Source organism: Carcharhinus amblyrhynchos, chromosome 22 (genome assembly GCF_965287045.1).
Source record: "Carcharhinus amblyrhynchos chromosome 22, sCarAmb.v2.hapA, whole genome shotgun sequence".
Lineage (NCBI taxonomy): Eukaryota > Metazoa > Chordata > Chondrichthyes > Carcharhiniformes > Carcharhinidae > Carcharhinus > Carcharhinus amblyrhynchos.
The window spans coordinates 43,657,274-43,678,521 of NC_137345.1; the positions used below are offsets into that span (position 1 = coordinate 43,657,274).

At 43.9% G+C, this 21,248-nt stretch overlaps 1 protein-coding gene across 4 annotated transcripts in view; it reads left to right on the forward strand.

The window, feature by feature from the left end:
• The first annotated feature begins 15,914 nt into the window (after window positions 1-15,914).
• LOC145357098 (putative G-protein coupled receptor 139) overlaps window positions 15,915-21,248 on the forward strand; it is a 107,377-nt gene continuing 102,043 nt past the window's right edge. For 2 of the 4 annotated variants that reach the window (XR_013889250.1, XM_080210213.1), the window contains exons 1-2: window positions 15,932-16,062; window positions 18,674-19,250. Coding sequence is in view for 3 of the 4 variants with exons in the window: in XM_080210213.1 (XP_080066339.1) it covers window positions 19,076-19,250 (175 nt within the window). In the remaining variant the exon portion in view is untranslated. Of the gene's footprint in view, window positions 16,063-18,673; window positions 19,251-21,248 lie in introns of all 4 variants that reach the window. The other 2 variants (XM_080210215.1, XM_080210216.1) reach the window with 2 other exon arrangements.

The window sequence follows — 21,248 nt, forward strand, 5'->3', positions numbered from 1 at the left end:
TGTTTACTCTGTTTCAAACCCCCATTCTGAACCATGTTTCTGAATTTGCCATTGGATGACTGTAAATTGCACTTCCATTGAACATTTCCAAGGATAGGGACAGCATTGGGTAAAGTATATGGTCTTGCTGCACTGCCAATTCAAACAGGCCGATAAAAGGGACGTGTATCTTCGGTATAAAACATGTTTCCATCACGGTCCATTAAGTAATCCCAGAGCAGCCCCACTGATGTTAATATTTTTGTGCTTTCACAATACCGGTCTTCTGTTAAAATTCATTGAAAAAGTTTGTGAAATACCCCTTGAGATATTTGCTAAATACAGTTTAGACACTTTGGAATTCTAGTGAATTAATTGCAAACATTTTCTGTTGCATGTGAAGAGTGCCTGAGTAAAGTAAATAAGATTAATTGATGATTGCAATCAATGCCAAATGAGGAATAATTGTCCTGTGTAAAAGTGAGAACCCATTCCATATTGTGATTGTTTGCAATATTTGGACAATGAGATAACCCTATCCAACACAAAAAAACTTTGCAATATCTCATAGTAACAATGAGTCTGCATGTCAGGGTTAACCAAATGGGATGACATTCCCACAAGTCCAACATCTGACGCAGAGTGAAAACTATAATTCAGTCGGTGGGGATTGCCTTGTTAAATTCAGCTGGGAATTTATATAGGGAATTTGTGAAAATGCACATTGAGATCTTGTACAACCTAATTGAAAAACATTTCGAAATCTTTTTCTCCAATTGACTGTACAGAACAGAAGGGGCACATTAATTGAGATTTCAAGATGAATAACATTAGTTCCAGTCACTGAACAACAGCATTAACCTTTTCAATGCATATCATTTTACACATGTTTCAGATGCAACAAATATATTTACTTTAATTCCAGTCTTTGAGAAGTCAGATATTGATACAGATAATTCTGATATTTAGCACCATGCTCACACACTGCGACCTTTGCTTGACCTGAAATAGATGCTGTATTCAGCAATTATTTAAACCAAGTGTATTCATGGAAGAACAGACTTACATTCTGCATTGTTCATAGTCTAGGATCAGAATGATTGAAGGAACTCAGAGTTCTGGAGACAGTTTGTGTAACACTGCTGCTGTGTTGCCTTTATTCATTTTTGTAATTGTGGGTGTTGCAGGGAATCAGTAGCGACAATAAGAGTGAGGTCAATGATGTAAAGGTTTGTCAATTGGTAATAAGAATGAGGTTGATGAAACGCCTGGAAGGTAAAGGCAGTAAGGTGAGGTTAGCCATGTAGCTGGAAGTGTATTGACAATAAGAGCAATTCAGTAATGTAGCTGTGCAGGTAGTGAAAGGAGAGTGTGGTCACTGTTGTTCCCAAATACCTGGTTGCAATAAGAATCACATTATTTCTGCATATGCAGAACAGGTGTAGCATAGAGGAAACACAACATAAAACTCCATCTGCAATTTCCCAGCAAACACACCAAGGGCGGATGTTTGGATTGTGCTGATTGTGGGACTGTCTGTGTGGGGTGCGGGGGCTTGTGTGTGCAGAGTGAGGGATTGTCTGTGTGGGGCACGGGGGTGTGTGTGCGGGGCATGGGTGTGTGTGTGTGTGGGGCATGGGGGCGTGTGTGTGCAGGGCACAGGGACATGTGTATGCGGGTGTGGGGGCTGTCTACAGAATAAAAGTAATGCCTCACTGTCCTCATACATCTTTCCTGGGGCAGGTACAGCACCAATTGGACACAGTACACTGCCTCTGCATTCCTCCATTAACCTTTACAGCAAAGTGCAATCGTGTTAGTAGAGACAATATTACATCTCTTCCCTCTCCCAAAAGGTACTCCCTGGACAGGAACAGCACGGGGTTAGATACAGAGTAAAGCTCCCTCTACATTGACCCCATCAAACACTCCCTGGACAGGGGTTAGATACCGAGTAAAGCTCTCTCTAATCTGTCCCCCATCAAACGTTCCCAGGACAGGTTGAGCATGGGGTTCGAAACAGAGTAAAGCTCCCTCTCCGCTGTCCCCCATCAAACAGTCCTGGGGCAGGTACAACACGGGGGTTCGATACATTCTAAAATTCCTTGTGCACTATCTCAACCACACACTGCCAGGACAGATAAAGCACATGTACGGATCTGGACTAACATTTACTTTACGGTTACGCACAGAGAAATATAATAAGTAGGTCCTATGCCCAGGATTAGGTTGATCCGGTTGATAAGTCCAGGGAAGATTTCACGTATATCTCTACCACGACCTCCCCCCTCCCCCACCCCACCACCACCACCACCACCCCCGGAAACCTGTAAATATTTCCTTTCATTTTCACAATCAATTTTCTCTTGAAGTCCCTAATGGAATCGAGGAGCACTTCAAATTCAGACAGTTAGTCAAAGAGAAGAAGGAAGCATTTGTCAAGGCTAAGAGGCTGGGAACATACGAAGCAAGTGTGGAATACAAGGAAAGTAGAAAGAAACTTAAGCAAGGAGTAAGGAGGGCTAAAAGAGGTCACGCAAAAGCATTGGCCAGCAGAATTAAGGAAAATCCCAAGGCTTGTTATACATATATAAAGAGCAAGACGGTAGCCAGGAAGAGGGTTGGCCCATTCAAGGACAAGGAAGGGAATCTATGCGTAGACCCAGAGGAAATGGGTGAGGTATTAAATGAGTTCTATGCGTCAGTATTCACCAAAGAGAAGGATTTGGTGGATGAGGAGCCTGGGAAAGGGTGTGTAGGTAGTTAGAGTCGTGTTGAGATCAAAAAGGAGGTATTGGGGTTCTTCAGAAATGTTAAGATAGACAAATCCCCAGAGCCTGATGAATATACCCCAGAATACTGAGAGAGGCAAGGGAGGAAATTGGTGGGGCTTTGAGAGAAATCTTTGTTTCCTCACTGGCTACCGGGGAGGTCCCAGAAAATTGGAGAATAGCCAATGTTGTTCCTTTGTTTTAAGAAGGGTAGCAAGAATAATCCACGTAATTACAGGTCAGTGAGTGTTACATCAGTGGTAGGGAAATTATGAGAGAGAATTTTTCAAGTTAGGATTTATTCCCACTTGGAAATATGTATTAGTGAGAGGCAACATGGTTTTGTGAAGGCGGGGTCGTGCCTCACTAATTTGATCAAGTTTTTTGAGGAAGTGACGAAGATGATTGATGAGGGTGGGGCAGTGGATGTTTTCTACATGGACTTCAGTAAGTCCTCTGACAAGGTCCCTCATGGCAGACTGGTGCAGAAGGTAAAGTTGCATGAGATCAATTAGAGGTGAGCTGGCAAAGTGGATACAGAACTGGCTGTGTCATAGAAGACAGAGGGTAGCAGTAGCAGGGTGCGTTTCTGAATGGAGGGCTGTGACAAGTGGCATTCCTCAGGGATCAGTGCTGGGACCTTTGCTGTTTTTAATATATTGATTTGGAGGAAAATGTAAGTGGTTTGATTAGTAAGTATGCAGATGACACAAAGGTTGGTGGATTTGTGGAAAGCGATGAAGACCATCAGAGGATACAGCAGATTTTGATCAGTTGGAGACTTGGGTGGAGAGGTGGCAGTTGGAGTTAATCCGAACAAATGTGAGGAAGTTTTGGAAGTTTTAATACAAATAGGAAATACACATAAATGGCAGAACCCTTAAGAGTATTGAAAGGCAAAGGGACCTGGGTGTACAGATACACAGGTCATTGAAAGTGGCAATGCAGGTGGAGAAGGTAGTCAAGAACGCATACGGCATGCTTGGCTTCATCGGGTGGAGCATTGAGTTTAAAAATTGGCAAGTCCTGTTGCAGCTTTATAGAACCTTAGTTAGGCTGCACTTGGAATATAGTGTTCAATTCTGGTTGTCACGCCACCAGAAGGATGTGGGGGCTTTGGAGAGGGTACAGAAAAGATTGACTAGGATGTTCAATGTTGTCTGGTATGAAGGGCATTAGCTATGAGTACAGTTTGAAGAAACTTGGTTTGTTCCACTGGAACAACAAAGGTTGAGGGGTGACCTGATAGAAGTCTACAAGATTATGAGAGGCATTGGACAGAGTGGATAGTCAGAAGCTTTTTCCCAGGGTGGAAGAATCAATTACTAGGGGGCACAGGTTTAAGGTGCGAGGGACAAGGTTTAAAGGAGATGGACAAGGTAAGTTTTCTACACAGAGGGCGGTGGGTGCCTGGAACTCGCTGCTGGGGAGGTAGTGGAAGCAGATACGATAGTGACTTTTGAGGGGCTTCTGAACAAATAGGTGAAGAGGATGGAAATAGAGGGGTACAGTCCCCGGAAGAGTAGGGGGTTTTCAGTTCAGTTGGGCAGCATGGGGGTTGGTGCAGGCTTGGAGAGTCGAAGGGCCTGTTCCTGTGCTGTCATTTTCTCTGTTCTTTGTTTTTTTTTTACTTACTTGCTAATTTTCCACTTTGAGCTAATTTCTCAATAATCTTCGCATATCGTATCCCACCAGCAAAAATCTAAATCCACTTTTAACCTGGAAGGTGGGGAAGGGCTTTTTTTCATTCATTTATGGGCCTTGCTGGCTGGCCAGCATTTATTGCCCATCCATAGTTGACCTTAGAGGGCAGTTGAAAGTTAAAAGCATTGCTGTGGCTCTGGAACCACACATATGCCAGATCAGGTAAGGAGGGCAGATTTCCTTCCCAAAACGATATTAGTGAACCAGATGGGTTTTTCCGATAATCAACAATGGTTTTATGGTGAACAGTAGAATTTTAATTCCAGATTTTTTAAATTTTTGAATTCAAATTCTACCAGCTGCGGTGACGGGATTCGAACTCGGGTCCCCAAAACATTAAAATATCGAAAGCCCTTCCTGAGGCTATGACAACATGAGGCACTACTCAGAAAAATCCCTCAGTGTATCTTCCAAGGACTTACTCATCAATCAGCTGCTTCCATTGGTTCCACATCACTTTCTGAACTCTAATGTCTGGGGGGAAACTGCCCACACTGGACTGGGTAGTAAGGGACCAGGTAGTTAGGGACACAAGACACAGCAATATCTCTCTAGCCACTTCTCTAAATTCCCACACTTACCCCAGTGTTTCACTCTCTGCAACTTGCACTCTGTGGAGCTCCCTGAGTGGGCAGTTTTAACAGGCCTCAGTTTGGTAATTCATATTTGCACATGTCCAGCTCGTGAAACTGTTTGAAATCATTGCACCCCTCCCCTTCTAGGTCTGAATAACTGCTGAGGGCTGACCACCTTGGGAGTCTTTTTTGGAGTTTCAATGCTGAGTCCTGTTTCTCCTACTCAGCCTCGGAAGTGAGTGGGGTTCAGCAGATCAGAGCTTGCCCCTTCCATCATGAGCATTGTGGCCCGAGTTTCCTTTACTGGGTGACAATGTTGTCGAGAAGCTAAGCCCACCATGTCCACTTCAGACTCCGAGGTTCCCACTGGCGGAGGTGAAAAGCAGCAGCTAGAGTGCCTGGAATTCTTTCCAAAGTTGGTGGTGAGCTGGGAACTGATTTTTCCAGTATGGCTTGGGGCTTCACGGCTTGCAGATGGTTGAAGTATTCCCATAGGATGGTATTTCCCCAGCAGAGTTAATAGGAAACCTGGCCCTATTCTGGACTCAAATTGCTTCATAATCACGTGAATACACTGCCATGATTCTTTACTGGTAACCTATCAACTGCCTTTAAGTGCCTCTGCCAGCTGGTGGGATTGGCACTTGGTGTCTTGATGCCTTGCCAACCTCCCACCCTTGGGAAGATTGGACTCAACCTAAGGCAAAGTCATGTTCCCATAAGCAACTCTGCTGGGGCTACTCCTATTGTTGAATGGGGGTGGGGGGCGGGGTGGGGGGATGTTGTCCTGTAATCAAAGATAAATCTGGATTTTTTTTGCATCCAAAGGGGCTGTCAGCTGTTTTTTTGAACCTACTTTTACTGTTTGGACTGCTTTTTCTGCCAGGCCATTGGATGATGGGTAATATGGCACTGTCCAAACATGCCAAATTCTGTTCAACTTCATGCAATGCACAACTTCCTGGCTGATAAAGGGAGGTCCATTTTCTGTAACCAATACCTCTGGGATCCCATTTGTCAAGTTGGAGGCGTGAAGTTTCTCCACTGTTGTCCTTATGTTTGATTAACTCAGGCTGTGTACAGCTATTCATTTTGAATCAGCATCTACCATTACCAGAAACGTAGACCCGATGAGTGGTCTGGCACAGTCCATGTGCAGCCACATCTATGGCTGTCCTGGCCATTCCCAAATGTGAAGAGTAGTGACCGGTGATAGTTCTGCCCTTGTTAGTATTGTCAACACTGACCCACAAGCTGATCCATACCAGACATAGCTCCTTCAGGATCTTCCATTTGCCACTCCTGGGTGGCCATTGGTAAAGTTCAGCCACGGTAGGATGGTGAAACTGGTTCAAGGTGACATCTTGAACCCCATAGGAGTGTGCCATCTTCCACAGTCAGCTGCTCTCTGTGACTCCAGTATGGGTGCAATTTGGGCTGTAACAGCCTTTGGTTTCCCCCATCAGCACTAGCTGCTTCAATTCATTCAGGAATGGGTAATTTTGTGTCCACAGCTGAACAGTATTGGCTTCCACTGGGAGAGTTTCAAAAAAGTTCATGATTACTGTCTCTTCCATTGGGGGTGGCACAAGTGTCTAGTAATTGTAGCCAATTCAAGGCATCTCCTGGAGGATGTTCCAATCAATAATGGTATGCAGACAGTAATAAATACTTCAGCTGTATGTGGGTAGCACTGCTGCCTCATAATGCCGGAGACTTGCTTTCAGTTTCTGGTTTGGGTCATTGTCTATGCAGTGTCTGTACATTCTCGCTGTATCTGCGTGGGTTTCCACTGGTTGCTCCTGTTTCCTCCCACAGTCTGAAACAGTGCTGATTTGGTGCATTGACCATGCTAAAGTCTCACTCAGTGCACCTGAACAGACACCAGAGTGGGGCGGCTAGGCGTTTTCACAGTAACTTCACTGCAATGTTAATGGAAGCCTACATTTGATATTTTATAAATGTTAAACTTCCTCTGATTATGAATTGTTGAATATTGCTGGGAATCCTCATCCAGCTGTTAGTTTAAGTAAACGTGAATAAGTCCACAATCAGAAGCCGGAATCCTCCTGGCAACTTTGAGTTGAAGTCCGCAATCCGTGGAGTTGGGCATTTATCCAGCTGTGAGAAACAGTTTACCATTTAAAATGTCCCTGTACAAAGTATTTTTATCCATTCTCGAGACTCGGGTATCACTGACCGGCCACCATTTATTGCCCAACCATAGTTGCCCTTGTTCAGAGGGTAATTAAGTGTCAACCATGTACTGTGGCTCTCGAGTTACATTTAGGCCTGAACACGTAAGGATGACAGATTTCCTTCCCTGGGACATCAGCGAACAAGATGGGTTTTCCAAAATTTGACAATGGTTTTATGGTCACCAGCAGATTCTGCATTTCAGATATTTATTCAAATTCCACTATCTGCCATGATGGGATTAGAACCCAGTTGTCCAGAACATCAGCTGAGTTTCTTTATTAATATTCTAGTGAGAAAACCCAGTCCATCATTTCCACACCCTGAGTGTACATACCCTGAGTTCCGGTAACCGAGACACACCAGACTTTAAACGTCTGCAGGGCTCCCGGATTGGACAGCACTAACTGTCTCAATCAGGGAGCTCATATTCCAATTAGGCCACCTGATTGTTATCGTTAAAGTCATTAAATACGTCTCTCTGAATCTATCTGTCTTTCTGTGCATCTCTCTGTTTCTGTCTGTGTCTCTCTGCATCTCCCCCATTCTCCCTCTCTCTGCCCTCTTTCACTGTCTCTCCTGCCCCCTCTGTCTCACTCTCCCTCACCCTCTCCATCCCTCTTCTTACTTCTCTCTCTCTGCCTCACACTGGCTTTTGCTTTTGCTGTGTCCATTGTACTAATTCAGTCTCACTCTTTCCCATTCACTGACACTCTCCCTCTCTGTATCTCTATTTCTCTTTGCCTCTGACTATTTTCCTCTGCCTCCCTTTCTGTTTCCCTTTCTCTCATAGTCTTCCTCTTCCTTTCTTATTACATCCTCCCATCTGTCTTCATGTCTCCCTTTCTCGTTCTGTATCCATCTCTGTTGCCATTTCCTCCACTCTCCATCACTCTCTCTCTCTCACTTTGTCAGAGTCTCTCTCTGTTTCTGTCCTTTCTCTTTCCCTCTCCGTCTCTCTGTATCTAACCTTATATGTGTTTGCAACTCTTTCAAACTCTGTCACTTTCTATGTTTTTCTGACCCTCCCTCTCCATGTCAATCTCTGTCTATCATTCTCGCTGTTGTCCCGTGCCTTTCTGTCTCTCTCTGTCACTCTTTCTGTCTGTGAGGCTGGCGATTTACAGTTTGAATGTCCAATAGAAAAAGTCTGGGAACTTGTGGTTGTAGTTAGCACTCAGGGTATAATGAATTAAGAATTTCCGTGAGGGGAGATTTCAGCAGATTTTTCAGCTTCTGTCTAAAGTGAGTCTGTGTCAGAGCATAACTGGCAGTGTTTGTGCAGCAACTCAGGAGTTCTATCATGAATCCCAATTCCATAACAAAAGTCTAACTATGTTGACCAATAGCCCAAATAATACATTCAAGTCCATATTAAATAAATCATCAATATCAAGTATAAGAGGATGAAATTGGTTGAGATAACAAAGAGTAAAATATTGGATTTTGTTATGGATAGGCTGTGAGAGAAACTACGCAAGTCCATCATGTACACATGCTTTGTAATGCTCACATTCGTACCCACTTTATCTCTCATCACACTCAGACACATCTACTCATTATGCTCATTGGCGAGCATACGTGAACGAGCCTAAATGCAATAAAACACTTATGCATTCATTCACACACTCAAAATTACTCAGCCTCAACACGTGATACACAAGCACACTCACACAATTATACAGACTTAACTTGACACATTTCAAACACAGGCACCCTTATATACACTGTCAAACATACTCCAGGATTCATGCACTCTTACTCATACACTTATATGAGTATACACTCACGAACAAATGTTTTCATACGCTCACATATACACACACACTTTCACACTCACCAATATAAACACATAACCATGCACACTAAATTTCAGACTCAGAGCTGCCCTTTCACATTAAATCCCACGCATACAAAGAACAAAGAAAATGACAGCACTGGAACAGGCTGTTTAGCCCTCCAAGGCTGAACCGACCATGCTACCCAACTGAATTAAACCCCTTATTCTTCCGGGGACCATACCCTTCTGTTCCCATCCTATTCATGTATTTGTTCAGATGCCCCTCAAAAGTCACCCATTGTTTCTGCTTCCACTATCTCCCTGGCAGCGAGTTCCAGGCACCCGCCATTCACTGTGTAAAAAACCTGCCTCGTACATCGCGTTTAAACCTTATCCCTCACACCTTATACCTATATGCCCCCCAGTAATTGACTTTTCCACTTCTGACTATCCACGCTGTCCATGCCTCTCATAATCTTGCAGATTTCTATCAGATCCGAACCCCCCCCAACCTCTGTTGTCCCAGTGAGAACAAACCAAGTGTCTCCAACCTCTGCTCATAGCTAGTGCCCTGCATATTGGGCAACATCCTGGTAAATATTTTCTGTACCCTCTCCAAAGCCTCCACATCCTTCTGGCAGTGTGACGACCAGAATTGAACACTATATTCCAAGTGCAGCCTAACTTTCTATAAATCTGCAACATGTCTTGCCATTTTTTAAACTCAATGCCCCAGCCAATGAAGGCAAGCATGTTGTATGCCTTCTTGGCTACCTTCTCCACCTGCATTGCCACTTTCAGTGACTTGTGTACCTGGATCCCTTTGCCTATCAATACTCTTGAGGGTTCTGCCTTTTACTACATATTTCCAATTTTTATTAGACTTTCCAAAATACATTACCTCACATTTGTCTGGATTAAACTCCATCTGCCATCTCGCTGCCCAAGTCTCCAACCAATCCTTATCCTGCAGTATGCTCTGACGGTTCCAATTCCACCAACCTTTGTGTCAATTCCACCAAACTTTATATCTTTGTACTGATCCTCAAAATCTCACACTCACATGTTGCAAACATTATTTCACTTAGAAAGATGTGCAAGCCCATTTGCACACTCTATCTTGCCAGCATTCATATTCAGTCATATTCCTACATACACAAATATACAAGCAATTGAAAGCTCTTACATGTAAATATGCATGCATATGCAAACACAGACACATTGCTGTCACACACACTCTCTCACTATACGCACTCATATGTGCATTATACCACTGACATGACTATACTTAAGCCCATCTGGTGTCTCGCCAGCCATCAAGCTGCTAACTATTCTAACTTCATTTCCCAGCACTTGGTCCATAAGCTGCTATGCTATGGTATTTCAAGTGCTCATCTGAATGCCTCCAGCACCCTTTCAGATAGTGAGCGCTGGTTTCCCTTCACCCTCTGAGTAAAAATGTTTTCCCTCAACTACCCTCTGAATCTCTTACATCTTACCATAAATATATGCCCCGGTTATTGCCACCTTGAAACGGGAGAAAGTTAATTTCAATATACCTAATCTATATCCCTCATATTCTTGTGCAGCTCAATGAGGTCTACGCAAAGCCTTCTCTGCTGTAAGGTAAACAACATTAGCCGAAACATCTTCCTTTCACAGTTGAATCGCTGAAAAAGACCTAAGAACTAGGAGCAGGAATAGGCTTTCTGGCCCCTGGAGCCCGCTCCACGATTCAATAAGATCAATGCTGGTCTTTTTGTGGACTCTGCTCCACTTACCCACCTATTCATCATAACCCTTAATTCCTTTACTGTGCAAAAACTTCTCTATCCTTGCCTTAAAAACATTCAGTGAAGTAGCCTCAATTGCTTCTGGGCAGGGAATTCCACAGATTCACAACCCTTTGGGTGAAGAAGTTCCTTCTCAACTTTGTCCTGAAACTGCTTCCCCTTATTTTGAGGCCATGTCCACTAGTTCTAATTTCACCTGCTAATGGAAACAATTTCCCTGCTTCTATCTTACTTTTTCCATTAATAGTCTCATATGTTTCTATAAGATCTCCACTCATTCTTCTGAATCCCAATGCATATAGCCTCAGTCTACTCAGTCTTACCTCATAATCCAACCTTCTGAACACCAGAATCAACCTAATAAATCTCCTCTATATCCACTCCAGTATCAGTATATCCTTTCTCAAGTAAGGATACCAAAACAGTACACAGTACTCCAGGTGTGGCCTCACCCGCATCTTATACAGCTGCAACATAACCTTGCTGTTTTTAAACTCCATCTCTCTTGCAATGAAGAACAAAATTACCTGCTGCACCTGCAAACCAACTTTTGGTGATTCTTACACAAGGACACCCAGGGCCGACTGCACAGCAGCATGCTGCAATTGTTTTTTTACCATTTAAATAATTGCCCATTTTGTTGTTATTCTTACCAAAATGGATGACCTCACATTTACCAACATTGTTCTCCATCTGCCAGACCCTTGCCCACTCACTTAGACTTAGCCTTACACTATCCTGGTAAAACTCATCTGGTCTCTCTCCAGAGAAATCACATACTTCCTATAATGTGGTGACCAGAACTGCATACAATACTCCAGCAGTGGTCTAACTCGTGTTTGAAACTGTTCAAATCTAAACCTTTCCTCCCCATTATTTACCACAACAATAGTTCTCATGCCTTCTGAGAACTTAATTATCGTTAAAACCCATGATGTTAGAGGCAAGGTACTGGCAGGGATAGAAAATTGGCTGATGCGCAGCAGACAGAAAGAGAGAGTGGGGATAAAGTGGTCCATTTCAAGATGACAGCTGGTGAGTAGTGGAACTTCACAGGGCTCAGGTTTGGGACCACAACTTTTCATTTTATACATCAATGAGCTAGATGAAGGAACTGAGAGTATGGGGGCGAAGTTTGCAGATGATTCAAAGATGATGGAGGGACAAGTAGTATTGAAGAGGCGGGAGGCTGCAGATGGATTTGGACAGGTTAGCAAAGAAGGCAGAGGAGTGGCAAATGGAATATAATGTGGGAAAGTGTGAGGTTATTCTTTTTGGTAGGAAGAATAGAGGTATACACTATTTTCTAAATGGGAGAGAATTCAGAAATCGGAAGCGCAAAAGGACTTGGAAGTCAGAGTTCCGGATTCTCTTAAGGTTAACTTGCAGGTTGAGTCGGCAGTTAGGAAGGGAAATGCAATGTTAGCATTCATTTTGAGATGACTGAAGGTTCCAAAGTCAAAGACGGATGAAGAGGCTGGAGGAGATATTGAGAAGTAAGGATTTTAAGGGCTGCTTGAGGTTACAAAAGGGAGGGTTTTAGCACCAAAAGAGAAAATGTCAGCAGGTCTGGCAGCATCTGTAAGGAGAGAAAAGAGCTGACACTTTGAGTCCAGATTACCCTTTGTCAAAGCTAGAAGGCACAGGAAGTGGGAGCTATTTAAATGAAAGATGAGTCATCATCACAAAAACAAGGGGAAAGGCTGCTAATGGCAGTCCATAGACAGAATAGAAGGTATGAATGTCCAAACGGCAGAGAAGCTGGAATCAGAGGGTAAGCTGTGACAGATAAAGATGTTGGGGAGGGGGGAAAGAGATAAAATTGAGAAAAAGGGGGAGAAAAGGTCAGGATAGGGGGATGAAATAGCCAGGCGGAGGAGAGTGGCGGTGGATGGAAGGGTTTTAGCAACAGAGGCCACTGAATTACCAATAGTTGCAGGGTATGAAGGAAATTATTAGGATATGAATGGTTGTAGGAGCTGGAAGAGCTGACTCATTTATAGAGGTTACAGAGACAAAGAGGAATGGAAAGGCTGGAAGAGCTGACTGAGAAGGCAGACACTATAGGAGATGAAGGAGAATACAGAGATAGGGAGGGTTGTGTGAACGGAGGCAGTTATTGAAATAGGAAGGATTAAATGTGAGGAGGAGATTACAGAGATAGGGAACATTATTAGTGATGGAGGAAGTTACACAGAGTGTTGTAGTGGAGAGCTTTGTATGGATTGGAGGTTATTGTGATCAGCAATGTTGTAGTTGCTGGAAGAGGATACAGAGCTAGGGAGGGTTGCAACTGCTGGAAGAGGGTACAGAGCTACAGAGGGTTGTAGGTGCTGGAGGAGGGTACAGAGATAGATAGGGTTGTAGGGACTGGAGGGATGCACTGAGATGGCTGGGTTGAAGGGGCTGGTGGAGATCAGAGGGATAGGGAAATTTGTAGATGCAGGTGGAATTTAGTGAGTTAGAGCAGTTTGTAAGGCTTGAAGCCATTTATATAGATGACACCAAGATTGGTGGAACAGCAAATTGCGTGGAGGGTGTGGAGAGTCTGCAGAAGGATCTAGATAGGCTGGGCGAATGGGCCAGGAACTGGCAAATGGCATTTAATGTTGGCAAGTGCGAGGGGAGAAATGTGAGTTCTTCAATAACTCCATTGAATACCTGGGTCATGTAATTGATGACAGTGGATTATACAAGGAGCCTCAGATGGAGGCCATCATGAAAGCCTCAAGATCAGATTGTGTGTCCCAATTAACATTGTTTTTGAGTCTTGACAATTGCTATGGCAAGCTCATTCTGGATCTGGTGACATAGCTGAAACTGATGTTCCAGTTGCTGGAAAAAGGACAGTTGTGGAAGTGGACAAAAGAATATGAGAAGGCTTCCCTGGCAGTGCAGCAAGTCGGCAATGCTAGTTCACTTTAAGCTAAAATTACTGCTGCAGCTTGGGGGTTAATGGGTGCTATTCGGATTGGCGGTTGGTGACTAGTGGAGTGCCCCAGGGGTCGGTGCTGGGGCCTCAGCTATTTACCATTTATATAGATGATCTGGAGGAGGGAACCGAGTGTATGGTGTCGAAATTTGCTGATGACACCAAGATTGGTGGAACAGCAAATTGCGCGGAGGGTGTGGAGAGTCTGCAGAAGGATCTAGATAGGCTGGGCGAATGGGCCTGGAAGTGGCAAATGGAATTTAATGTTGGCAAGTGCGAGGTGGTCCACTTTGGTAGGAATAATGGTAGGAAGGACTATTACTTACGGGGCGAAAAACTGCAGCAGGCGACGGTGCAGAGGGACCTCGGGGTCCTTGTGCATGAGTCACAAAAACCCAGCCTGCAGGTCAGGAAAGCGAATGGGATGCTAGCCTTCATAGCAAGGGGGAATTGAATATAAAAGTTGGGAGGTCTTGCTGCAGCTGTATAGGGCATTGGTGAGGCCGCAGCTGGAGTACTGTGTGCAGTTTTGGTCGCCGCACTTACGCAAGGATATTTTGGCCTTGGAGGGAGTGCAGAGGATGTTTACTAGGCTGATACCAGAGTTGAGGGGGTTGAGCTATGAGGAGAGGCTGAATAAACTAGGCTTGTACTCGTTAGAGTTTAGAAGAATGAGGGGAGATCTCATTGAGACATATAAGATGATGAATGGGATGAATAGGATAGAGGTGGAGAGACTCTTCCCGCTCAGAAAGGACAGTAGGACTAGGGGGCACAGCCTCAAGATAAAGGGGGGGCGGTTTAGAACGGAGTTGAGGAGGAACTTCTTCACTCAAAGGGTGGTGAATCTCTGGAATTCTCTGCCCGTTGAAGTGGTGGAGGCTGCCTTGCTAAATATTTTTAAGATGCAGATTGATGGGTTTTTGATAAGCAAGGGGATTAAGGGTTATGGGGAGAGGGCGGGAATGTGGAACTGAGCCACAACAGATCAGCCATGATCTTATTGAATGGTGGGGCAGGCTCGAAGGGCTAGATGACCTACTCGTGCTCCTATTTCTTATGTTCTTATGCATGCAATGCCTTGCTTTTTGGGGTTGGAGCTGTCCTGTCTCACATTATGCCAAACAGGGAGGAAAGATCTATAGTGTTTGCTTCTAGATTATTGACGAATGCTGAGGAAAAATATGCTCGGGTGGACAAAGAAGGGTTACGCATCGTATTTATGTCAAGAAATTGAAAGCTCTATCATGAAGACGTTGAATGATCGAGTGGGCTCAAAGGGTTGAATTGCCAATTCCCTCTTCTAATTCCTTATAATTTCTTATATCCATTTTGGACTGTACACTAGGATACCGTCCATGGCAGCAGCTCAATTGCAGAGGTAGGTGTTGGTGATATCAGTAGAAACCTACAAGAGCCGGTACCATCAGTCAGAGAAACACGGCAATGTGGATGCTCTGTCGAGGCTGACTTGGCCTGGAGATAAAGATGTTCCTGGCTGGAATCTGAAGATAATGTATTTCACACAAGAAGATGGAGTTCCGGTAACTGCTAAACAGGTACAGAAAGCCACCGGAACGATTCGGTTCTGAAGCAGGTTGTGGAGCTTGTCCTGAGAGGGAGTAGAAAGCACCCAATTTTACAGCGGTAAATGTGCGGAACCTGGGAGTTGTGTGTGTTGCTGGATGTTTATTCTGGACTCTGAGAACCTCATTCCACCATCATTAAGAGGAAAGATGATGAAACAGGAGCACCGGGGATGCTGCTAATGAAATAACAAGAAGCTGTTTTGTGGTGCTGCCCAAATGGAAAGGGAAGTGGGATGATGTGTATGCTGCTCTTTGGGACAGAAGGCACCACTGCTGTCGCCTCTTGCCTGCTGGGAATGTCCCCAGTGGCAGTGAATCCACAGCAAGTTGCTGCTTCATGACGAACTGCCCGAGTCAACCTACGCTGGCTGTCAATCATTCTGCTGGAACGAGTTCCTATTGGCTTTGTTCACCTGACGGACAACGGAATGGACCAATGGAGAATGCGGGTGCAGTGAGGTCCCGCCTACTCGGTGACGCGCGCAGCGGCTCGCGGCGCGACCGTTAAACGGTTTCCGCGCGCGGCTGATGGAGGGTCTGACGTAAGTGCCTGATTACTGCACGTAACCGGGAATTGACCAGTTGGCGAGCTGGAAAACAGGAGATGAAGTCCCGAGTGCGCCTGCGTGGACCCTATTCCGGGAGCATGCGGCCCGCTTCCCATTGCGCGCAGGTACGCTGCCGTTTCTCATTGTGTATCCGGCGGTTTCCCAGTGGCTGGAAGGCCGAGTTTGTGAAAAATGGTAAGAATTTAAATAGCGGAAATGTCTCCACTTCAACATTCAGCTTCAGAATTAAAATAGAGATTTATTGTGTAAATACAGCGCATGGACATGGAGATAACCGTTTAAATACATTTCCTACATGCGGAGATTTACCGTGCAAATACAAACCTTCGATGTAGAGATTTAGCGTGCAAATACAACCCTTCGATGTAGAGACTTAGCGTGCAAATACAGTGTCCACGCACAGTTCTGCTGCCGGCATCTTTATAAAAATATGTATTTTACTTAATTTCGGTTCCACTCCTGATGGGGTGTCCTGCTCAGAATTTCTCTCACTTTGCTGAACACACTTTTTCCTTTTTTAATTAAAAATGGGTGAGAGGTTCATGGTGACATCACGGCAACGGTCCTCTGTACTCGTTGGAGTTTAGAAGGATGAGGGGATCTTATTGAAACTTACAGGATACTGCGAAGCCTGGATAGAGTGGACATGGAGAGGATGTTTCCACCGGTAGGAAAAACTAGAACCAGAGGGCACAGTCTCAGGCTGAAGGGATGATCCTTTAAAACAGAGATGAGGAGGAATTTCTTCAGCCAGAGGGTGGTGAATCTGTGGAACTCTTTGCCACAGAAGGGTATGGAGGTCAGGCCATTGAGTGCCTCTAAGACAGAGATAGATAAGTTCTTGATTAAATAGGGCGTTAAGGGGAAAAGGCAGGAGAATGGGGATGAGAAGAATATCAGCCCTAATTGACTGGCAGAGCAGACTCAATGGGCCGAATGGCCTAATTCTGTTCCTGAGTCTTATGGCCTTATGGAGAGGAGAGTGAGATAGATGGGGGTGAATTTGAGAAGCTGAAATTGACATTTGAAAATGGGTGAGAGATTTCTACTGTTGGCATTTTTCCTCCTCATTGGGATGAATTTCTGTTGTGCCTTCCAAATAACCCTCAAAAACTCTGCCATTTCTGTTCCACTGTCTTCTCTCCAAGAGTATTACTTGTCCTTCAAGAGATGAACAGACTCGAAAAGGCTCCTTCTGTGCCTCTTTGCTTTCCCCTCATTTTAGATATCCGTGAAATAAGGCAATTTGCCCCATACCTGTCCATTTCATGAAGCGGTCCCTTTCTCCCTCAGGTTGATAATAATCCTCCTCACTGTTAATAATTCTCTTCTTTCTCTTGCTGAAAGTGTTGAAATTATATAATTGATCTAGCAGCAGATGTTACTTATACGTACTATAAGACTTTTAGACTTAGAGTCATAGAAGTTTACAGCATGGAAACAAACCTTTTGGCCCAATTTGTCCTTGCTATCCCTTTGTTTTTAACCACTAAGCTAGTCCCAGTTGCCGTTTTGGCACGTATCCCCCTCTACCCATCTTATCCATTTAACTGTCTAAATGCTTTTTAAAAGAAAAATTGCACCTGCCTCTACTACTACTTCTGACAGCTTGTTTCAGTTATTCACCACCCTCTATGTGAAAAAAATTACCCCTCTGAATCCTTTTGTATCTCTCCCCTCTCACCTTAAACCTATGCCCTCTAGTTTTAGATTCCCCAACCTTTGAGAAAAGATATTGACTATCATCCTGATCAATGCCCCTCGTTATTTTCTAGACCTCTATAAAATCACCCCAAATCTCCTATGCTCCAGAGGAAAAAGTCCCAGTCTATCCAGCCTCTCCTTTTAACTCAAACCATCAAGTCCCTGTAGCATCCTATAAATCTTTTTTGCACTCTTTCTAGTTTAATAATATCCTTTCTATAATAAAGTGACCAGAACTGTACACAGTATTCTAAGTATGGCCTTACCAATGTGTTGTGTAACTTCAACAAGACGTCTCAACTCCTGTATTCAGTGTTCTGACCAATGAAATTAAGCATGCCAAATGCCTTCTTCACCACTCTGTCCACCTGTGACTCCACTTTCAAGGAGCTATGAACCTGTACCCCTAGATCTCTTTGCTCTATAACTCTCCCCAACCCCTACCATTAACTAAGTCCTGTCCTGATTCGAGCTACCAAAATGCCTCACCTCGCACACATCTAAATTAAGCTCCAACTGCCATTCATCAGCCCACTGGCCCAATTGATCACGATCCCATTGCAATCCTCGATAACCCTCCTTGCTGTTTGCTATGCCACCAATCTTGGTGTCATCTGCAGATTTACTAACCTTTTCTCCTAAATTCTCATCCAAATCATGAATATAAATGACAAACAATACTGACTGCTGGGTTCACCATGCTATACTTCCCTCCATCCTGAAGACCCATAATTCAGCACTTATCCATGCTTTCTCTTGCTTCACCTATATCAAATCCGTGCAGTCAATATCCATTTTAAGCTTAGGTTTCAGTTGCAAAATAATGCCAATAAATTACAATTTGATCACTCTTTCTATATATGCATGATAACAAAGCTCATTCCCTCATCAACTTGAACAATGAATTCCATGACACTCAACTGATACAATTTCCCATTATAATATCCATGCCCTGATCATTTTACTACCAGTGTAACATGTACTTCTGCCCTTGATTATTGTCTGGAGATTTGGATGCACAAATGATGTTATACTGACTACTGTTATTACAGCCTTTGTATTTTTCTCCTTTAATAAACAGATTGGAGCATTCACAATTTTCCCTTGGATACTACTTCCTTATCCAAGGAAGACTAAAAGTTTATGGACAATGCCACTGTTGTTGGCGACATTCCCACGGTGAGCAGCAGTCGCACACCCCACCCAATAAAAGTGCCACGTCATTATGACATAAACAGGGTTGGAGTGGAAGGAGTTAAGCTGTTTGTTCAGAGACTGTACTTAATATCAGTCACTGTGGATCCTAATTGCGTCACTGGAGGATTTTCATCTTCTATTAATAAGGCACTCCTTTCAATATGTTATCTCTCAATGTCAATGGGAACATCAATTCCAATATCAGCAAGGATAACCAGCTCCAGAGAAGGAAAGGAAGAAGAGGATATATCAGAATCTGAGAACAATACATTTCAATATTAAATCTATGGATCAGTATCTCAGAACAGTATATTTTAATGTTACCATAACGGACAGACGCTTATATCATGGTCTTTATTGGCTTTCTCAAGACTGGATACCATTAATATGGCGGATGGAATACTTATTTCATGTAATTCAAGCAGGCTACTTTCCAATTCTGGCGATTGTTGGTGTCCCTGGTGAGTTTGTTTTAAACAACTATGTTGTTGTGCTGGGAAAACCAGCTTGCTCTGTGCCTGTCCATTGATTCACTTTGCTGCCACCAGGGGGTTTTGATTTGATTTATTATTGTCACATCTATTGGGATGAAATGAAAAATATCGTTTTTGTGTGTTACACAGACAAAACATACCGTTCATAGAGAAGGAAGTGAGACAGTGCAGAATGCAGTGTTACAATCACAGCTAGGGTGTAAAGAAAGATTAACTTAATGTGAGGTAGGTCTATTCAAAAGTCTAGTGGCAGCAGGGAAGGTGTGGTTCTTGAGTCAGTTGGTGCGTGTTCTCAGACTTTTATATCAATGGGACGCAAGATAGATACAAGGAAGAAGATGGAAAATAGTATGTCCGGGGTGTGTGCTGTCCTTGATTATGTTGGCTGCTGTTCCGAGACAGCAGGGAGTGTAGACAATGTCAATGGATGGGAAGCTCATTTGCATAATGGACTGGGTCGTGGATGGTTCATTACTGAGTATATTTCTGGAAGAAACATCAGTTTGGTCTCTTATGATAAGGAGATCGAGAGGGAAAGTTCAAGGTCGGGATCAGCTGTGATCACATTGACTAAGCAGTCTCGACCGGCAGTGTGATTCTTTCCTGCCACCACCTTTTCTGTTTTCTTGTACATGTGCTACTTGCATTTAGTCAGCAAAATCAGAAACTCCCTCCGTGCTGATTAAAAGATACACTCATGCCACGTTCAAGTCTGGTGCGTTTGTCTTCGCTCTGTTGTGGGGAAGTTAGCGAACATGTTTTGACTTGTTTTCTCACAGTTTTGCTGCACTGCTGTTTACATGCATAACACAGGACGTGGTGATCCAACTGCGAATTGTGTACGAGGGCTGTAACTGAACTGTACCTGAGTCGATCATTTGAGGAACAGTTTGAACAAAGGCAGCAGAGTATTCTGAAACACTGTTTCTCTGCCTGTGTAACAGTGTCATGTGGTTGAATAGCCTCTTCCTCTTCCTATGCATCAGGCTGCAGGGGCATTTTATTCTTGTGTAACGGGCACATGGGCTGATTCCCTCCCACTGTTCCTGCGTTTTGGACTGAAGTGGACAAATTGTTTCCTCCTTTTCCTGTGAGGAAATCATGGTGAGAAACGACAGTAAAGTCCTCCTGTTTCTTTTCAATTCTTGTGAATTGGGTGCCGCAGTGTGCAATCTGGTTCCTCTAATCTGCCCAGTCTTTCTTTCAGATCTGATGCAGCATCTTGTTCCTCATCTTCAATTCCCCCTACCCATTGCCTCAAAAGCTCTCTGGAGGTATTCAGAGCCCTTAGAAGACAATCTCCTGATCCCCATTTTATATGGAACACTTTTAATCTCAAGCCGTGTCCCCTGATTAAAAAAAATCACCGAAGGAAAAGCAACATTTCAGCATTACCCTGTACTTTACTGTCAGTGTATCTTATGTTTCAACAAGACAACTTGCCATTCTTGCAAACTAAAATTATACTGACCCAAAATGGTCCGATTCCACACTGTCTGTGTGGAGTTTGCATGTTCTCCTTGTATCTGCGTGGGTTTCCTCCGGGTGCTCCGGTTTCCTCCCACAATCCAAAGATGTGTTGGGTTAGGTTGATTGGCCATGCTAAAATTGACCATAGATGCCTAGGTTAGAGTAGGGCCTCAGTGGGATGTGGTCGGTGCAGACTTGATAGGCCGAATGGACTCCTTCTGTACTGTAGGGTTTCTATGATTTCTATGAAAATCACAAACTTTCCCTTTTCCACCTATACCAGTGATATTGTCTCAGTGAATAGAATGGCTCCTTATGGTTGCAGTTCTCATGCTTGAGAGGTTGAATGATTTTGCTGTTTATATGTAAGACATTCGTTTGGTTAGATACCAACCTTGCTTCCCTGTCAAAGAATTGAGGCACAGAATGGCCTCCACCTGATCCCACAGACAGGAGTTTGGAGTAACGGACTTCATCCGTGTTCTGTCCAGACCT